Raw genomic sequence first — 12,966 nt, 5'->3', positions numbered from 1 at the left:
AACCCGCGTCTCACTTGCGACGCACGGTGAAGACAGACTGGCCGCTGCCGTTTCGTAGACATCAGCACTCTGCGCGATACAATGAGACGCCTGACTGACAAGGTGTTCTCGCCAGAGTAGGTCACGTAGAGGAAATTGTCCTCGTCCTTGTGTTCTTCGTAGATGGCGCTCATGAGCGCTGCCGTGGGAGGCAGGACCTCGTCGACAAAGATGAAGATGGCTTTCTCGGGCGCCAGCTTGATGCGCTTGCGGATGACATACACGAATTGGCCACTACGCTTGCGAGTCAGCTCTACTTTGTACGGCATCAGTAGTCTGCTCACACGGTGAGATCGCTCGGGACGAGGTACTTCTTCTTGTCGATTGTGGGGATGTCAGTTCTATCGGCCTTCTCGCAGATGACCTGCCCATCCCACCTCAGTGTCTGGCCAAGTATCGCATTGCTTGTGTGAGCCTACTGGAATTCTGTCGGGGTACTTCTGACGGATCCTCTCTGCTTCCGCCTTTCGCTTCTCTGCCCACCGTGACCGCCATGCAAGCGCAGTCAATGTGTAGGAGTGATAGGCCGCGTCACAATCGAGCCATCACAACATTGGCGTGCGACCGAGCGATAAGATGGCGTAGTCGACCATGCATGTGTTCAATGTACCGTGGGATCATAGGAGGAGCGAGAAGCAGTGCAAAGTCAGCGTGCGCTCTGCCAGGTCCCGCGCTTGTACGCTGAGTAGGCTTACCGAACGAATGCTCGACCTGGAACTTTGACCTCATCCTGTTCTTGCTACGCTTTCCTCGTGCTTGGCCTGTAGTCGCCTCTCCCGAGACTCCGCCGTCACGCTACGGCAGGCCAGAACACTCGCGAGTGCCTTGTCGAGTGCGATGAGCTCGGGCGCTGGCGTTGCCAAACACGTCAGCGTACGCGTCGACCGTCGGCTTAGGCGCATTGCGGCGCATCGTCCAAGTCGAATATCCTGGTGCCTGTCTCACTGTCTCGAGGCGAGCGAAGACTCGGCGTGTAGTGCGACAGACTCTTGCCTTACCCCTGCTCCCTCTCGGCCTCCTTCATCCTAAAGCAGCCTCATCACCTCGCGTCACCTCGGTTGCTCGCGAGCAGAGGCGGGACCCCGAGTCACACTCACCACCATAGTGCTTGATCGTAGACTTGCTCATCGACCTATCGAATCTCAATTGTGGCCCAACATGCTCGCATCGCCGATGTTTGCGATTGCCATACTTATCAGCTCGCGCTCGCTTGTTGCAGCCGAAGGTGGCAAGATCTTCTACTTCCAAGATGAGCGCATTCCCTGGTCTGGCCAAGGAGACGGAACCTCCTACTCCAAGTCAACAGAGGGCAATGCCTGTCTCTTACCGCAGCGACACGACCAAAGATTCGCTGCATTTTCTGGCAAGATCTGGAATCGAAACCTGTGCGGCGCTTGTGCTCGTGTCACTTCACTCGATACGGGAAGATCGATCGACGTACAACTCATCAACGAGTGTCCAGAGTGTCTCGAGGGATCGCTGGACTTGTCGGACGCCGCTTTTGCTGCTATCGACGATCCCGTCAAAGGCCGCGTCCAGATCAGATGGCACTTGGTAGACTGTCACCAGGCCAGACTAGTTCCAGAAAACTACTACGTCAGATACAAGACTGGCACGACTCAGTACTGGGGTGGTATGCAACCTCTTCGCCCAGACTAAAGTCTGGATCTGACGTCCCAACGCAATGCAACAGCGGTGCAGGCAGTCAATATTGGCAAACCTATCGTGGGCATGTCGGTGAGGCCGCTCGGATCGGGCGCTCCCTGGAAGCCTCTTGTCAGAACAGACTACAACTTCTGGAGTACCTGCAAGAACGGCGGACCTCTCGGCAAGCCCCCTCTCGAGTTCCGAAAGACGTTCAATGACGGCGAGCATTCTTGTGGGACTGCGAGCATTGGCGATGGCGCTTGCTGATGTCACGTGCAGATGCTATCTCTCACCGTTTCAATACGGTCAATGTCAAGCGCGATGATCCGTATAGCGGTGTCCCGGAGGTTGTCCGTCGAGCGCTCTTCAGCAACTTCAGCAATACGACAAGCTTCACGGACTTAGATCAGGAGCCCTTCAACACGCCTCACAGAGTTCACCATGTGCGAGAGAAAATGACCTCAGCGCGCAAGGGCAAGGCTGGCCATGCTCGTGGTCCACATTAGCCACACATCATTATGGCCTCAATGAGAAGTTGGCTGGCCACTTCAGAATGCATTGCTTTTTCATCTTCGGTCATCGAAGCATTGTCGTCATCGAGCGTCCTGCGCTAGAACTCGCCAATGTTGAAGCTATTGCTTTGATAGACTACTCTCGCGTCAAATCAATGCAGATCGTGCGTGGAGAGGACGTACTCTTCGTTGTGCCGTCTGCGAATGTGCCTCTGTAGGTCCATGGACCTGGGCCGAACGAGCCACCATCTTTTGTGAGAGTCCAGTAGTTGAAGTTCTGACGGTAGAGTTGACGAAAGTTGGCGTCCTGGCTGTTCTTGAGTTCGAACGTCATGAGTGGTGCTGTTATGTCCTGAGGCTGTACAGCAGCCCAGTCCTGCGTCGACATGGGCTCAGCACAAGACGGCACCTGCATGAGATGCAAGATTGCAAGCCTGCCTTGGTTGTGTGTTGCTTGTACATGACCTGAGGCACGTCGGGTTCATCGACCAAGCAGGCTTCAGCACAGTCGATGAGCTCCCAGGAGATGTGCGCTCGGCCGATGCTGAGAGGATGATACACTTGTAGCCATGCCTGTGCATCTGTCTCAGCTCAGGGGGCAAGGATAACTTCAGAAGCGTGACGTGCCTCGTCGGACATGTCAAGGTTGCCCGCGCCTGCGCAATTGCCGCATTCGTTGAGCAGCTGGACGTCTACCGTGTTGCCGTTGTCACCGGTGACCCGAGCACAAGCACCGCAGAGGGCTGAGCCATTCCAGATCGGCGCAGCCACGGCTGCAAACCGAGTTGGGATGAGTGGAGCGGGCAAGAGGCAGGCATTGCCGTCTGCCGAATTAGAATAGAACGTCTGTGTGTCTCTTTGAGCAGATGCAAATCAGGTGAGAACGGTCTTACTCCGTCGCCAGCGCCGGAAAATGGATACTTTGAGGCATCGAAAAAATTGGGACCAGCCAGTGCTGTAGCCATCGAGGCCAATGCGGCGAATGCGAGGAGCGTCATCATGTACACCTTGATCGGAGCGCGCTGTCGACAGGAGGAGGAGGAGCAACGAAGCAGAGACGATCGTCGGCAAAGCGTTGGCGTGGCAATCGGTGTCGGGGTGCTGTCTGGTAACGGTGGCGTGCTCGACGCCGGCGACTTATGAGCACGAACACGAAGGAGTGTAATAGGATGCGCGTGTCGCTGGGAAAGGACAAAACGCCTGAAAGCAGAACGGCGGTGACCGGTGGTCGACTGGTCGACGAATCGCGTGTAACGGTTCTGCAGGTGGCGTTGCCATACTAATATAACTTCAATTTTTTCAGGTTATGAGCCAGACGTGTTAACCGCTGCAGACGAATGAACCAGTGGAACGACGTGTAGCTAAGTCGTCAGCCCAGGAGGCGTCCGCATGACATTCTACGATGTTCTTTGCGCGAGCACCCTTTGGCATGCGAATTGCGAGATCGAGCGTGCCTGCTATAGCGGAAGATGCGCGTGACAATGTGCCAATCTTCTTCGGTAGGCTTGGAGACGCGACGGGCAGCGAAACCAACTGCTATAGCGATGTCGGGTCTAGAACGATTCGTGGCGTATTAGAGTGCATCGATTGCGGAGCGATACTCCTCCGGATCAAAGCAAACGAGAACATTCGATGATGGGGCCTTTGCAAGTGGCATAGGATTGGACGACTTCTTACAATTCTGGAAGCCGAACTTCTGCAGCATAGCTTCGAGGTACTTGCGCTGATGCAGAATAAGTGCTTTACCATCCTCTTCGACTTGGAACGATAGATAATAAGCGATGTGTCCGAGCTCCTTGACGACATATTCCTTCTGAAGAGGCGCGACTGTTGCCATACCAATATGATCACGTTGACGAATGAAGTTATATTGGTATGGCAACGCCACCTGCAGAACCATTACACCGCGTCGTGCCTTTGGGCGTAGCGTGTCTCGTTGTGGTACTCGATGTATAGATGGGCATGCTGCAGATTGACGGATCACGCCGTCGTCAGAGCAGAAGTGTTCTAGCCCAACCCGTTCATCTCGCATCGTTCTCCCTCGGCGCAAAGCACGAGCTCATCCCACCGAGCAGCCCTCTCGCAAATCAATCACTTCAGCGATATCGAGAGCCTACTGTACCTGCTGATCTCAATGCAGGCTACCGAGATGCCGTCTGGCGCACGAGAGTGGCCGAGGGTTTGGACAATCTGACGGATAGCTTGCTTGACCAGGCCAGCAACAGAGATATCGCGCACTGTATCGAACGAGCCAGCGTCATCACATGGCGTGGCATGATGACAAAGCTTTGCCTCTCCCCCTATGATCGAAAGCAGAGCTGGCGCCTACTCGTCATGCAGGTCAACGTGAGTATCGCTGTCCATTTGGACAAAGCCTGCTTATCTATCGCAATCAGGACTGCCTGTACATTCAAGACGGAGACACCGCTCTGGACGCTCAGGATGACCTAATGAGCTACTATGGATACGCCTTTGAGCACCACTGTACGGCCGACCTTGACGCGTCCGAGCCATCAAACGACACACCCTCTGTCAACACCAATGTGCAATGGTGTAGCATCACAAAGACAAGCCTGGACGATCATCGCATACTCATTGGTGGGGAAGTAGACTGTGTCCAGACCGAAACAGAAAAAGCGAACTACACGCCGCACTGCTCAGATTTCATCGAGCTCAAGACAAGCGTCAAGCCCATCGACCAACGAAGCCAGACCAATTTCGAACGCTTCAAACTGCTGAAGTTCTTCTTTCAGTCTTTCTTGCTCGGCGTACCTACCATCTTGGTCGGTTTCAGAAATCGTGCGGGGACGCTGCTTGAGACTACTCGATTAAGTACGCTCGAATTGCCAGAAGTCGCCCGACGGACCTGGAACCCAGCTCATGGCCTCAATGCTGCATCTGACATCTTGACTTTCGCCCGGAAGAACATTTTGGCCCTGCCAGAGCAGCAAAAGAGCGATCAGTTGATGCGATCAGCCGAGCCAATCTCTCTAGCGACGCTATGGCCCGTTTACGCCTTGTCATACGATGCGCCCGGCGGCATTTTGTCCATCAGCCCCTTGTCGACTGCTGACGTTGCTGCGCATCAAGTGGCTTTACCTCATCGTGAGCGCGTTGGCTTCCTTGCGCTCAGCTGGATGCGACATCTTCAGGCAATGTCGAATACGCCGGCTCGGTAGCAAGAGTCCGAGGCCCTCTCGGTCCCTCCAATGGAGATCCTGCAGCAGATCTAGCGATCATTGCTACTGCAGCATCTCTGAGATCGAAGAGAAAAGCATCTCCGCAGGCCTATCTGACCAATCTGGCGCATCGGAGGACGCCCTGCGTCATGCGAGGAGGACGATGCCTATGCCGGACAGACGGCTTGTTCCAGCCTGCTACATTCTGAAGATAAACATGCATAGTGTACAGAGATGCACATGTTGCTCGCTCATTACTCATTTGATGACACTAGGCTTGCAATACAGTTATGGTCGCGGCGACCTCGCTCGTCCTATATCACCCGCTTCTATGTCCTTTGTCGCTGGCCTCGGACTCGCCACTCGAGCACCGTTAGAGGGCGGACTGAGACTACGCGTAGCCTTGCTTTGGACTATCGCGCTCTTGTCTACCGGACCGAACTGAGCATGGTCCAATTCCTCATCGTCTAGCTCGTGCTCATCGAGCGCCGTCAGCTGATACGCATCTCCGCTACTAGTGCTGCTGCTATGGGGTATATAGCTTGTTTTGTCGGCGGCGAGTGCAGGTGCGTGCCTCATCCTGTATGATCTGATGAGCGTGTCGTCCTGAAAAGGTGAAGAGGAGACGCACTCTTCCGACATGAGGAGGTAAAAGCAGCCGACAGCGAGCGCTGCACCAGCGACAAGATCGATGAGATAGTGATGAGTCAGGTACATCGTCGTCCAGTACAGCCAGAGGACATAAGACCAATAGGCCACCCTCCCCGCCGGAAAGAAATGGCTCATGAAGAGCGCTTCCATGGTTCCGCAGCCTGCATGAAGCGAGGGAAAAGCGCCGAATGGTATGGGCGCTGTGGTGAAGGTATTGGTGTAGCCATGCGAATGGAAGATGGCATCGATTCGCGCGAGACCGCCGGGCGAGCCTGGCATGCCATAGTGGGCTGGCGTCAGGCCATACTGTAGCTCATACCCTGTTGTCGATGGAGCCTTTAGCCTTGTGTGCCTAAGTCAACGAAAGCTGTACGTACAGGGAGGCGTGCAGGGCACTGCAACCTGGATCATCACCCCGACCAGGTTGAGATAGCCGAACGCTTTGCCGAAGAAATTGATCGCTCCTGGACTACGTTGCGGGAGTCTAATCAGCAGGAGCCGAGTCGCGTTTCGAGAAAGGCTTACGGGCCGAAGACAAAGAGTGTGGCGGCGACGACAAAGGGCGCAGCAAAGTGAATGATGCCATAGGGTACCCAGGCGAGCACATCCAGAAACGGATTCATCGTTCGCGTAAGAATATCAGAGATGTTGGCGCCGTAGAGGACGCTCTCTAGCGTCGGCAGGAGAGTGACCCAGATGTGCGGTCTGACTCGCACTGGGATGTACTTTGACGACCAAAAGAGCAGCAGCCAAGAAAAGATGATCGAGGCAGGCAGGACGAATTGGCTCGTCAAGGGCACGAGAGCGGCTGTGACGTAGGCAGCGACCATGAGGATCTTGAAAAGAAGTGTCGGACTCTCTGCATAGCTCAGATTGATGATGGCCAGCAGGAGCAAGAGAGCGTAATGGCCCTCTTGCTGCCATGTCCACCTATGCGCTTTCGCTCGCTGAATTGTGAGTGAGGGCGACAGATTGAGGTCCAGGCGAGACACAGCGTAAAGGAGATGCTTTTTCACGCTGTCATTCAGCGTCACTCCGCTCGGAAAGGACGGCATCCTTGTTGTCGCGACGGTGCCAACACGTTCTCGGCTGTCAAGGCTGCCTGAGGCTTGATCGAGCGTGTCTTCGCAAGCCAGCGAGCCGCTTGTCGGTCCGGAACGGTGAAGATCACAGTCCTATGAGGTCTATTCCTCCTATCATGTCGATGTCGGGCGACGTCGCTGGCGAGCCGTGGCCGTGGCCGTGACGCGTGACGCCGATGTCAACGACGAGAGGGCGACGTCACCGATTTGAGCGCCCTGTCCTCACTCACTGCGGCCTTGATGATCCTGCGGCTACCTTCTCGACATAGCGTGAGCTTCTAGGTAGCCAGCATGGTCGACTGGTTCAGTTTCGTGCGCTTACCCGCCCTACCGAGCCTGCCGACGTTTGCGCTGCCCCAAAGCATCCAGAAGCATTTGCTGGCCTTTGTACTGCGCAAATCCATCGGCACCTTCGTACAAGATGGTCAGCTTGATCTCGAACGCATCGAGGCCGACATTGGCAAAGGCAAGCTCGTACTGAGTGATGTACAGCTTGATGGCAAGGTGCGGCTACTTATCGTGCCTACCACTCACAAGACTGACGCTCTACACACCCGACAGGGCATCACCGCACGCATCGTAGATGCACTCGCTTCCCAGGGTCTCGAACTGACCTGTCAATCTGGCCAATTGGGTAGACTATGCCTGTCGCTCAGCCAACCGCTGTCGTGGTCATCACGCCTTTCGCTCGAGCTGTCCGGCCTGACTCTGCATCTCGTTGTCAGACCAGACGGCATGACCGCATCATCTCCAGCCCGATCATCTTCGCACATGTCACAGTCTGCAGACATGCCTGCACACATGGACACTTCCATGATCAGCGTCGCAGCAACAGTGGCAGACACATTCCTACGCGAAGAGCTTGATCCAATGTCGCTCGAAGCCGAGCAGCTGGACTCGTCCATACGGGGACATCGACGATCTGGCTCGGATGGCTCCGGCGCGCCTAGCGAGTCTAGACATAGCCTACCTGGCGCATTTGGCGGTCAGGCGACCGTGCTCAGCAGTGATGAGCCGCCGCCTGAGCAAGTGACCTATCTTGCTGGTCTCGTCGAACGGCTGCTCAGTCGACTGGAAGTCACCCTCAGTCAGGTCACCGTGCTCATGTCTGTCTGTGACGATGCAAGACCCCAAGCAAGCGAAAAGGCGGCGATCGAGCTCAGGCTTGCACGTTTTGCATTCCAGTCAGACCTCTCGCAGCGTACAGATGGCGAGCAGAGCCAAGTCACGGCGCGCAGGCTGGAAATTGAGGGTGTCGAGGTATTGCTTGCTGGCCAAGATGTTTCGGGAATCCGCGGCCAGCGTCCCCGCAGTCGCCGGCGAGCGGACAGTGCAAGCGATACCGACTCTTCTACGAGTGTCGAATCTGATGATCTGATGGCCATGTCTCGCGCAACTTTTGACTTGAAGACAACTACAGCTACTTTTGCGAGCGGTACAAGCGTCTATCTCGATGCGGAATCATCCGGAGATGAATCAAAGACTGCTACGCCTCTGGCGCATCCGTCGCGCGACCGAGTACTGTCCCTCTCTGATGCGCCAATTCGGATCACGATCACTTCACCGCAACGGCGAATGCTCTCAATACAGGCCGAATCGGGCTTGACTACTATAGAAATCACCCTCGCGCAGCTGCGACGACTGGCAGACTTTGCGGACGTACTACGCGCCTCCTCACCGAGCGCCCGAGGTATACCCGTTGACAACGACGGGACTCCGAAGAGGACCAATTTTAACTTCAAGTCGATCGGTGTCGAGGCTACCTTGTATCACTGCGAGGCAAACAAAGACGCGCATCTATATCTGTCACTCGCCACTCTGCACATTGAGTTACAAGATGCACTCGCAAACCTCACCGTCAGCGCCATTCAGTTGACAGAGCATCTCATTTCGCATTCCGTGAGCATCTTATCGCCTGTCGAGTTGTCCGACATAGGCTATGATGCCCGCACAAGCAGTGTACCGTCTTTAAGGCGCTATCAGGGCACCGTACGCCTGCAAAGCAAGCGCATTCGGCAGAAGCATAGCGAGGATAAATCAATGCTCATATGCACCTTTGACACGCGAGAAGCAGACCCGTGTGCGCACATTGTGATGCATCCAGTCAAAGTCACAATCGACGTCTCCATCCTTGAGCGCCTCGCATCGGTGCTGGCGATCGGACAGGCATTCGCACCGGCTTCGCGGCCCAGCAGTCCGGCAGTTGCGCGAGTGACCACCTACAGCAGCGAGACCCCTCAGCCGAACGGAAAGCGATTGTCACTCAGACTTATGTTCATCCGCTGCGAGCTTAGCTGCCCCGGTCCGACTGCCGTCAGCAGAGGCGGCACATTCATCTTAGACTTGCACAATGGCCGGCTTCAATCATCAAAGCCCGAAGTGACATCTTCAGTGTCGCGGACGCTCATCTTTCTAGTGCCAGCCGACAACAACGCCAAGGAGCCTGATGCGTGCTGTCTCGCGAGCTTCGGCGCTGAGGCAGCTCAAGACGTGTCGAAGCAAGCCAGTGTCCTCACTTACACTTCACTGCCTGCTACGCTGCGCTTTGACGTAGAGACTTGTAGCTTCAGCCTCAACAAAGCTGTCGTCGACGGTGCTCAGCTGTTTGCTGACGATCTTACACGCTACTTGGCCAGTCTGCAAAGCGCAGATGATCGTTTGATAGGCAGCCGCTTTTTCTTCCCTCCGCGTCGGAACCGCGAGGAGAGCTCCGCTTCCTCAGCTGCTTCGGGCAGCAGTATCCATGAACCTTCTTTTCGCTTCAGTCTTCGCATCGCCAATGCTGAGGCTCGCCTCGATCTGCGCAAGGAGAACGGGCTGCACGCAAGCGCTCGTGACGTCCAGCTAAAGCTCAGCTCACAAAATGCCGGTCATAAGAGCTTACAACTTGCCTTGAAGATCCGACATGTGGCTCTTGATGAGTATTTGGAGCAGCAGCAGACGATCGGCATCATTGCAACGAAGGCGCATGTCGATGGCAATTGCCTACAGGTCCATTTTACGACTATTCTTGACGAATTCAGTGGCGCGAAAGACTCGAGGGTAACGACTGCTGTCGATGGCCTGATCGTGTCCTATTCAGCAGATGCCAATTGGCATGGCTCGCTTGCCGATTTCTTGAAGCCGCCAGAGGGTATTCAGCAGGCCGAAGTACCTTACGAGTCGACACGCATCAGACTAGTCATACGCGAGAGCACTCTTCAGATCTTGCCAGAATTTGGCAAGCCTGATCTGCTGACACATGTCGACAATCTAAAATTCTCTACAAGCCTTGTGCAAGACCAGACCGCTTCAATGGTCAAGCTGTCTGCTGACAGGATTCGCATCAAACTTGCAAATGCAAGCGAGCAAATTTCCTTGATCGCCTTACAAGATTCCGCCAAACACACGCAAATCTTGACTGTGAGCTCATTGCAAGCAATATGGCGCAAAAGCGAAGACCACATCGAACCCTCCGATGATGTAAGCTCGGAGACATCCTGCCCATGCGGTGCTCACACAACGCTTAGATCATGGTCAAGCACACCAAGATAGAGCTCAATGTCTGTCCGGACTCTCTCGCGACCTTGATGGCTTTTCCTGGCCATTTTGATTCAGGTGAAGGCACACCGGTCGCACCCAAAGCAGCATCGCTTGGGCCCAGGCCAGCTTTGTCTGAGGGAGAATTGCAAAGTCTTCTCAGTATGTGCAAAATTCTCCGGATATACTGTCACTCAAACCGCACACAGGTAGCGTCATCATCTCTAATATCGGAGAAAGAGTGGTCGAAGACGTCGACTTGGACCTCGTCGACGACGATTTCCCTTCCAACGATCATTTCCTCTCTCTAGACGATCATGCCACGCATGCAACGTCAAACGACGAGGATTTTGAGGCGCTCGAGGCGTATGCGAATAATGAGGCGATCATCTCAGATATCGACGGGGAGACGATCCGTCTCCTGCACGACGGGCCAGTCGTGTTGGACGAAACCCACTTTGTTTCGGCAAAGGTGGTCGAAGTTCCTAGCTCGAGAAGCATCCCAGACCGTCGCGTGGTGCTGAAGGACTGCCAGCTCGTCATCGGGCTGCACGAAGGCTACGATTGGCAAGCCACTCGCGACACTATTCAGCGAGAATCCAAGGCAATGCGCAAGAGGCTGCAGAAGATCCGCCAACTGCTGGCGGAGGGGCATAAGATGGAAGAGCCAGTGTCGATGCTGCTCTACAACACAATCCCCTTAGGCCTTGCGGAGTCGCAGATGCTTCTGGACGACGCTCAGCTCATGCTTGCTATTGACAGCGAACTCGACGCGATGGCCGATGATGATACCGCGAGTATGCGCGATAGTCTGCTGGACGTGCCACGTCGCCCGACTTCGCGAACATCCTCGAATCAGCCACGGAGTCGACAAGGCAAGCTAAACAGATCCAGACAAGCTGCTATCGAGGTCAGATTAAGGATTAGTAAAGCTAACAGCAGCAATTTCACGAGCCAGAATCAGCTGGGCGCAGCAGTGAAAGTCTCGGCATCGCATTCTCTGTTACTCGACAGCTTCGACATCATTGACAACATTAAAACATCGACTTGGCGCAAATTTTTGGCGGAAATGAAAGTGTCCGAAGGCGGTAGCATGCGAACGAGTACGCAGCCGATGCTCAGGTTGGAAGTCGCCGCACTTCACTCGCCTGGACAAGCCACGGACGAGCTGGTTATCAAAGGTCAAATCACGCCATTGCGATTGCATATCGATCAAGATGCCTTAGACTTCCTCAAGCACTTTGGAAGCTTCAGGCCCGAGCCTGTAGCAGCGGCATCATCCCAGCTATCGGAGCAGGCCTACATACGTGAGCTCCCCAGACTATTTAGCTCGCTGAGTCTGAATCCGAAGCAGGCTCGCTCGAGATTATGCCAGTGGTGATCAAACTGGACTACAAGCCGAAACGAGTCGACTACAATGCACTCCGAGGTGGTCGCTTTGGCGAATTGATGAATCTCTTCCACTTCGACGCTTCGGAGATGGTCCTTCGACGCATTGTCCTTTCAGACGTGCATGGCTTTTCCAGGCTATCGGACCTACTGCAAGAAATCTGGAGCCCAGATGTCAAAGCCAATCAGCTGTCCGACTTCCTCTCAGGCATCGCGCCCGTTCGCTCGCTCGTCAATGTCGGGTCAGGCGTGGCAGATCTCATACTGCTTCCGATCGAGCAGTATAAGCGTGACGGCAGGCTCATGCGCGGCCTCTTGCGAGGCACGACCTCTTTCGCCCAAACGTCGGGTCTAGAGGCACTGCGCGTGGGCGCCCGGCTCGCTACAGGCACGCAGGTCATTCTTGAGAAGGCAGAGCACGCCATCGGTGCAAAGTACAATGAGGCAGTCTTGCCAGACATGTCATCATCCTTTGTGCTCGACGATGGCCATTCGAAGGAGACGGAGGCTTTCAGCAAACATGCACAGCAGCCGCTTGACGTCAGACAAGGCATTTCAGAAGCTTACCAGAGCTTGCGCACCGGCATCAGATCTGGCGCACAGACCATACTAGCAGTACCGATGGAGTATTACGATGGCTCTGCAGAGGTACGCGACTTCGTTTGTATCACGCACGTAGCGCTGATGCCGCTGCTTGAACAGGGGCGTCCTCACTCCATCGTCAGAGCCGTACCTGTCGCAGTACTCAAGCCTATGATCGGCTTGACCGAAGGGGCTGGCAAATTGATGCTTGGGGCACGCAATTCGCTCGCACCAGCGTCAGCAGAGCTGGCTAAAGACAAGTACAAACGACCGTCATCGGCCCAATAGCTTTCATTCGCGTCGCATGACATTTATGTACCGTGCATCTTGTTGTTGATTCCTCTATGCACGCAGGGCTATCTAGAC

The 12,966-nt window shown here is 55.0% G+C and overlaps 6 protein-coding genes across 6 annotated transcripts; 3 read left to right on the top strand and 3 right to left on the bottom strand.

The window, feature by feature from the left end:
* Positions 1–10: 10 nt before the first annotated feature.
* L969DRAFT_92790 (uncharacterized protein) lies at positions 11–1,142 on the bottom strand (the record flags this gene model as incomplete). Its single annotated transcript, XM_014714666.1, has 6 exons — positions 11–44; positions 100–273; positions 324–403; positions 459–514; positions 735–834; positions 1,137–1,142. The coding sequence occupies 6 exons, from the start codon at positions 1,140–1,142 to the stop codon at positions 11–13; spliced, it is 450 nt and encodes a 149-aa protein (XP_014570152.1).
* On the top strand, positions 947–2,441 carry L969DRAFT_58727 (uncharacterized protein). The gene is made up of 3 exons (XM_014714665.1): positions 947–1,672; positions 1,733–1,918; positions 1,966–2,441. The coding sequence occupies exons 1-3, from the start codon at positions 1,198–1,200 to the stop codon at positions 2,190–2,192; spliced, it is 888 nt and encodes a 295-aa protein (XP_014570151.1). The 5' UTR covers positions 947–1,197; the 3' UTR covers positions 2,193–2,441.
* L969DRAFT_316093 (uncharacterized protein) lies at positions 2,101–3,485 on the bottom strand. Its single transcript, XM_014714664.1, has 5 exons — positions 3,092–3,485; positions 2,826–3,044; positions 2,637–2,771; positions 2,382–2,574; positions 2,101–2,334 (listed from the first exon to the last, which is right to left on the bottom strand). Exons 1-5 carry the CDS (start codon positions 3,197–3,199, stop codon positions 2,297–2,299), a joined length of 693 nt encoding a protein of 230 aa, XP_014570150.1. The 5' UTR covers positions 3,200–3,485; the 3' UTR covers positions 2,101–2,296.
* A 669-nt stretch (positions 3,486–4,154) lies between these two features.
* Positions 4,155–5,586, top strand: L969DRAFT_15583 (uncharacterized protein; the record flags this gene model as incomplete). The annotated part of the gene is made up of 3 exons (XM_014714226.1): positions 4,155–4,544; positions 4,595–5,303; positions 5,351–5,586. The coding sequence occupies 3 exons, from the start codon at positions 4,155–4,157 to the stop codon at positions 5,584–5,586; spliced, it is 1,335 nt and encodes a 444-aa protein (XP_014569712.1).
* On the bottom strand, positions 5,522–7,288 carry L969DRAFT_315445 (uncharacterized protein). The gene is made up of 4 exons (XM_014714663.1): positions 6,554–7,288; positions 6,406–6,497; positions 6,009–6,348; positions 5,522–5,957 (listed from the first exon to the last, which is right to left on the bottom strand). Exons 1-4 carry the CDS (start codon positions 7,081–7,083, stop codon positions 5,666–5,668), a joined length of 1,254 nt encoding a protein of 417 aa, XP_014570149.1. The 5' UTR covers positions 7,084–7,288; the 3' UTR covers positions 5,522–5,665.
* Positions 7,289–7,401: 113 nt separating this feature from the next.
* Positions 7,402–12,888, top strand: L969DRAFT_81399 (uncharacterized protein; the record flags this gene model as incomplete). Its single annotated transcript, XM_014714662.1, has 6 exons — positions 7,402–7,614; positions 7,672–10,572; positions 10,620–10,791; positions 10,839–11,936; positions 11,984–12,666; positions 12,721–12,888. 6 exons carry the CDS (start codon positions 7,402–7,404, stop codon positions 12,886–12,888), a joined length of 5,235 nt encoding a protein of 1,744 aa, XP_014570148.1.
* Positions 12,889–12,966: the final 78 nt, after the last annotated feature.

Source organism: Mixia osmundae (assembly GCF_000708205.1).
Source record: "Mixia osmundae IAM 14324 unplaced genomic scaffold scaffold_2, whole genome shotgun sequence".
NCBI lineage: Eukaryota > Fungi > Basidiomycota > Mixiomycetes > Mixiales > Mixiaceae > Mixia > Mixia osmundae.
The sequence above is the reverse complement of the archived record's forward strand: the minus strand, read 5'-3'. Positions and strand labels throughout refer to the sequence as shown.

Excerpts from the sequence above, each read along its gene's own strand:
- L969DRAFT_58727 (XM_014714665.1), top strand. The coding sequence starts at position 1,198 with ATGCTCGCATCGCCGATGTTTGCGATTGCCATACTTATCAGCTCGCGC. Across the intron at positions 1,673-1,732 it reads CACGACTCAGTACTGGGGTG|CGGTGCAGGCAGTCAATATT; the intron begins GTATGCAACCTC and ends GCAATGCAACAG. Across the intron at positions 1,919-1,965 it reads CAATGACGGCGAGCATTCTT|ATGCTATCTCTCACCGTTTC; the intron begins GTGGGACTGCGA and ends TGTCACGTGCAG.
- L969DRAFT_316093 (XM_014714664.1), bottom strand. The coding sequence starts at position 3,199 with ATGATGACGCTCCTCGCATTCGCCGCATTGGCCTCGATGGCTACAGCA. Across the intron at positions 2,575-2,636 it reads ACAAGCAACACACAACCAAG|GACTGGGCTGCTGTACAGCC; the intron begins GCAGGCTTGCAA and ends ATGTCGACGCAG. Across the intron at positions 2,335-2,381 it reads CGCAGACGGCACAACGAAGA|TCTATCAAAGCAATAGCTTC; the intron begins GTACGTCCTCTC and ends ACGCGAGAGTAG.
- L969DRAFT_315445 (XM_014714663.1), bottom strand. The coding sequence starts at position 7,083 with ATGCCGTCCTTTCCGAGCGGAGTGACGCTGAATGACAGCGTGAAAAAG. Across the intron at positions 6,498-6,553 it reads ACACTCTTTGTCTTCGGCCC|TCCAGGAGCGATCAATTTCT; the intron begins GTAAGCCTTTCT and ends CCCGCAACGTAG. Across the intron at positions 5,958-6,008 it reads TACCTCCTCATGTCGGAAGA|GATGAGGCACGCACCTGCAC; the intron begins GTGCGTCTCCTC and ends CAGATCATACAG.